General features: G+C 45.3%; 1 protein-coding gene across 1 annotated transcript; it reads right to left on the minus strand.

The window, feature by feature from the left end:
• Positions 1-480: 480 nt before the first annotated feature.
• LOC133661291 (uncharacterized protein C4orf54-like) lies at positions 481-3099 on the minus strand. Its single transcript, XM_062064425.1, has one exon. It carries the CDS (start codon positions 3097-3099, stop codon positions 481-483), a length of 2619 nt encoding a protein of 872 aa, XP_061920409.1.
• Between the last annotated feature and the right edge of the window lie 2193 nt (positions 3100-5292).

Consider the following 5292-nt stretch of genomic DNA (forward strand, 5'->3'; position numbering starts at 1 on the left):
CATACCTACTTATATAGTAACTTATCTACTTTGCTACGTACTGGGTACTGTGGATAAGAAGGTACTAAATACATACCCTACTACCCTACCTACCAAGTTACTCAACCTTCTTACATACATCAAATCACTTACCGACCTATCTAGATACCAAACTATCCACTTACTACCTACCAATTTTTCCTATGGAACTACTTCCTTACCTACAGTAGCAACTTCCCTAACTACCTTGCTATCTCGTGACCTACACATTTAGATAGCTATCTACTTAGATACCTAATTATCTACTTACTTTTTTCCCGAAGTACCTACATAGATATTTGGGAACCGGGCAACCTACCTACCTATCTCGCTACTTTTCCACCTATTGTACTTACAATTGTAACTACTTATATTACCTCATCTATTTTTACCTACACTACCACATACCTACCTATCCAGATGCATACCAACGTCGGCAATGAGTGCTATCCACCTTTGTGTTCACCTGTGCTCCACCACAAAGCTCAAGGTGGTCCCGTTGAAAGAGGGCGGGGCAATAATCCTCGGCCCTTGCTGTGACATGATGCTAATGAGTGGCTGCTGTTGTACACTGTTGACGCCAACTAAATGCGGAGTCATCGAAGAGGCTTGGGGTGCCTTTGCTGTGCTCATGTAGTAGGGGGTCTCCATGTACATGCCCTGCTGTGGCTTATGTGTAACTTTCTCTGCCTCAGCTTGCACCGGCATCTGCACTAGCGTGCGGGTCGGAATTAGTGGGGGCGATGTCATGAATCCGGGATAGATCATATAGCTGGGACCATACGCCGCCCCGGAACCAATGGCCAAATGAGAAATCGGCATGGGGGTTATTGGAGGTTGGGGTAAGGGTACGTCTATATATTGACCCGTTTCAGGGTCAAAGAGGCGCCTCGTTGGGGGTTGGACCGGGGTGTCAACTAGGTAGTAGCTTCCACTGGTGGGATCCAGGAGCATCTTCCTCTGGGTGAGCGGGAAGGAGTCTAGGGTAGGTGCAGGGGAGAAACAGTACACCTGATTTGCTGACATTGACTGATGAGCAGGAACTTGAACAGGAACTTCAGGTGAGGGCGGTCTCATTGTCGACATCCTCGGGGGCGACTCCTCCTGCACCCTAAAGTGTCCGGTTGAGGCTTGTTGGGATTTAAGCGGAATGGTTAGGTAGTTATCAGATGTGGGTAACTTGGGAGTGAAAACTTTTGCGTCTGGCGCGACGATAGTTGAAGGTGCCTTGAGTCTTGAAGAACTGCCCACAAGGGTTGGTGACAGGAGTCTATCATGAGAGTCCAAGTTCTGTCTCGGTTCCCCCTCGTTTGCTATCAACGAAAGAATGTGACTATCCGGCAGGGACAGCGGCTTGTCCTTGCGTTTCCACTCATTCTTGTCGAACACATAAAGCTGTTCCATTGTTTTCACTGCCGCTTGGAGCTTCTCCAGCGCCACCTGGTTAGACTTTTTAAATTCCGGCTTTTTCTTCCCTATTTGTAAAGTCATCCCCTCCTGCGAGTTGTTCACAGCTGGTCTTTTGGATTCCCCTTCTAGGTAAGATTTTCTGTCATTGGTGTTGACCGACTGGCATTTGATCACCATTGGAGACCCGGACACAGGGTTGGTGCTGGCCAAAGTGGATTTATCGCCCACTGAGACTAAATGATAGGAGCTTTTCACTAACTTGCGTACATCTCTCACTTGGTGTATGGGCGTCTGCAGATTCCCTTTGCTATCTCGGATGTCGCGGACCATAAAATGCGGAACTTTATCCGAGGTGGACTCACCCTTGGACGTAAAAACAGGGGCCCCTCCCTGGAGATTGATTTTAATTTCTGGAGATTTCTCTCTTGCCGTGCTTTGGATGTTTGGCACAAACAAATGAGACATTTTCATCGTCTTGCTCTCTGAATCCTGATCCGGAGCAGGAGCAGGAGGGAGCGGTGAGGGCGTCAGTGGCATCCCTTCTGGGATTTTACGATCCGCTTGTAACTCAATCTCCTCATTCCTCCAGCACCTGAAGGCGCTATTTTGGCTGTGGAGCCAACCTGCACCTCTGAATGCTCCCTCCATTGCAGCGGCGGTGCAATCCTGCTTGGCGGCTCCAAGCTGCTTGGCGGCTCCCCGATGGTGAGGCTCCCTTACCTCCCCCCTTTCCATCCGCCTCTCCCGCTCGAATTGTATCTTTTTGGAGAGCACGTTTTGAATCAAACTGGACGCAAAGACTGCTTTCTTGTGGGTGCCCTCCATGCTTTGCGACTTCATGGTGGCCCTCCACGCCTCATTGAAACAGCTCCCATGCGAGCTATTCAACTCATCTGTGGAATGGGATGCTTCCACCTCTCCTCCTGATGCAAAGTTAGACATCCCGGAGTTCATGTTGCAGCACAAATTCAGCGTCTCCCTGAGCCGGATCACCCCGCCTTGACTCAACTTCCCCATAATTTGCTGGTCCCCATCGAACGGCTGGGTCAAGATCCACCTGTCGGACTCCTCGCTTGAGGTGCTGAAGCTGATAGCATCCAGGTACGGGTATGCCAAGCTTTTGAATGCTCTTGCCGTCAGGCTGCGTACTTCCTTATCAGCGTCGTCCAGCTCGCTTGAAGCGCAACTGGAATACTCTCCTTTTTCTTTCCCTGCCGGAATGACGCCCTTCGCCCTATAACGCGCCCCCACCGCCGGGGGATCTCCACCGCCTTTGGCAGGGTGATTTTCTCGGTCATTTATAGCGCCCCTGGAAGTGCTTTTGATTGACAGGTGGACCTGGGCCGAGCCTTGAGGATCACTTTCACAGCTGCTGACTGCCTCCTTCCTTGCAACGGCGGCCTGAAGGTGGACAAAAGAGAATGCTTGGTGGGCATCCTCAGTGTCCGCGTCCCACCACGATGCCTCGGAAGTGCTGTCGGATGACTCGGAGAGTAGAATCTCATGCATGGTGATGTATGTATCCTCATCCTCGTCCTCCTTGTCATCAGCCAGTTCAAACTCTATGTCAGGGCACCACATTTCCTTGCCCTCAATCACTGTATCCTCCAATCCGTCGGATATTTGCAGGAGATCTGTTACCTCTTGCAACGCGGGCGCCTCAGTCTTCATAACGAGTACACGTATAGTAAGTAAGTATACAAGAAGGTGGTCTGCAGAGGAGTGAGACACTTGCTGATGACATTCCAGAAGAAGGATTGAAAAACATGATGGAAGGGGTCGGGGTGCAGAGATATTATTATTATAATTATTAATAACTACAGTCTGTCTGTCTGCACACGATACCCAACATGTGCACCAATGAATGTAAGGCTCTCTAGCTATGGTAAATGATTGTATTTTCCTTTTTCTTGATTTTTTTTAATGCCTACTTTGCTGTTGTTGAAGGTGGTAAACATTAATTAATGTTGTAATTATTGAGTCATTTTATTTTATAAAATTACTTACTTGTTTATTTTTACAATCATATACTTTTTGCATGTACTGTGTACATACATATATAAATATATATACACACATATATATATACAATCATCCATCCATCCATCTTCTACTACACACTGTTGCTCACCGGCGTCACAATGTAAACAAACGCCATGGGTGGATCTACACCTGACATCTACTGGAATTATACCAAGTACAGGAGCATATCTAGTCGATACTATTATGATTACATCGATATTTTTTAGCATCACAAAATCTTTTTTCGTTTTTTTTTTAAAATTTATATCATGTTTATAAACTCAGGAAATACGTTCCTGGACTTAAATTATGACCATTGTATGATCCTATAACTAAAACTAATGTAAAGCATCCAAACAACAGAAGAATAAGTGTTTATTACATTTTAACAGAAGTGTAGATAGAACATCTATCAGGGACGGCGTGGCGCATTTGGCAGAGTGGCCGTGCCAGCAACCTGAGGGTTCCTGGTTCAATCCCCACCTCCTACCAACCTCGTCACATCCGTTGTGTCCCTGAGCAAGACACTTCGCCCTTGCTCCTGATGGGTCATGGTTAGGGCCTTGCATGGCAGCTCCCGTCATGTGTGTGTGAATGGGTGAATATGGAAATAGTGTCAAAGCGCTTTGAGTACCTTGAAGGTAGAAAAGCGCTATACAAGTATAACCCATTTACATTTACCATTTAACATGTTGAAGAGAAAGAGAAAGTAAGCAGATATTAACAGTAAATGAACAAGTAGATTAATATTTAACTTTCTACCACTTGTCCTGAATAATTGTGACAAAGTAATAGAATGAAAAATGAAAATATGTTACTGCATTTGTCAGCAGACAAATTAGGAGCCTTTTTTGCTTACTTACTAATAAAAGAAAAGTTGTCTCATATCTTCACTATTTTATTTAGGGACAAAATTGTAATAAGAAACAGGTTTAATGTACCGTAAGATTTTTTGTTAAAATAAAGCCAATATTGCCATTTTTTGCGAGTCACCTGAAATGGCTTTCAATTCTCAGGTGTGCTTTAAGCTCATCGAGAGAATGCCAAGCGTGTGCAAAGCAGTAATCAGAGCAAAGGGTGGCTATTTTGAAGAAACTAGAGTATAAAACGTGTTTTCAGTTATTTCACCTTTTTTTGTTAGGTACATAACTCCACATGTGTTCATTCATAGTTTTGATGCGTTCAGTAACAATCTACAATGTAAATAGTCATAAAAATAAAGAAAAACCCATTGAATGAGAAGGTGTGTCCAAACTTTTGGCTTGTACTGTGTATATATTACACTATATTGCCAAAGATATTTGGCCACCTGCCATGACTCACATATAAACTTGAAGTGCCATCCCATTCCTAACCCATAGGGTTCAATATGATATCGGTCCACCTTTTGCAGCTATTACAGCTCCAACTCTTCTGGGAAGGCTGTCCACAAGGTTGCGGAGTGTGTTTATAGGAATTTTTGACCATTCATCCAAAAGCGCATTGGTGAGGTCACACACTGATGTTGGTCGAGAAGGCCTGGCTCTCAATCTCCATTCTAATTTATCCCAAAGGTGTTCTATCGGGTTCAAGTCAGGACTCTGTGCAGGCCAGTCAAGTTCATCCACACCAGACTCTGTCATCCATGTCTTCATGGACCTTGCTTTGTGCACTGGTGCACAGTCATGTTAGAAGAGGAAGGGGCCTGCTTGAAACTGTTACCACAAGGTTGGGCGCATGGAATTGTCCAAAATGTTTTGGTATCCTGGAGCATTCAAAGTAATTTCACTGGAACTAAGGGGCCAAGCACAACTCCTGAAAAACAACCCCACACCATAATTCCTCCTCCACCAAATTTAACAC

Source organism: Entelurus aequoreus, linkage group LG12 (genome assembly GCF_033978785.1).
Source record: "Entelurus aequoreus isolate RoL-2023_Sb linkage group LG12, RoL_Eaeq_v1.1, whole genome shotgun sequence".
Lineage (NCBI taxonomy): Eukaryota > Metazoa > Chordata > Actinopteri > Syngnathiformes > Syngnathidae > Entelurus > Entelurus aequoreus.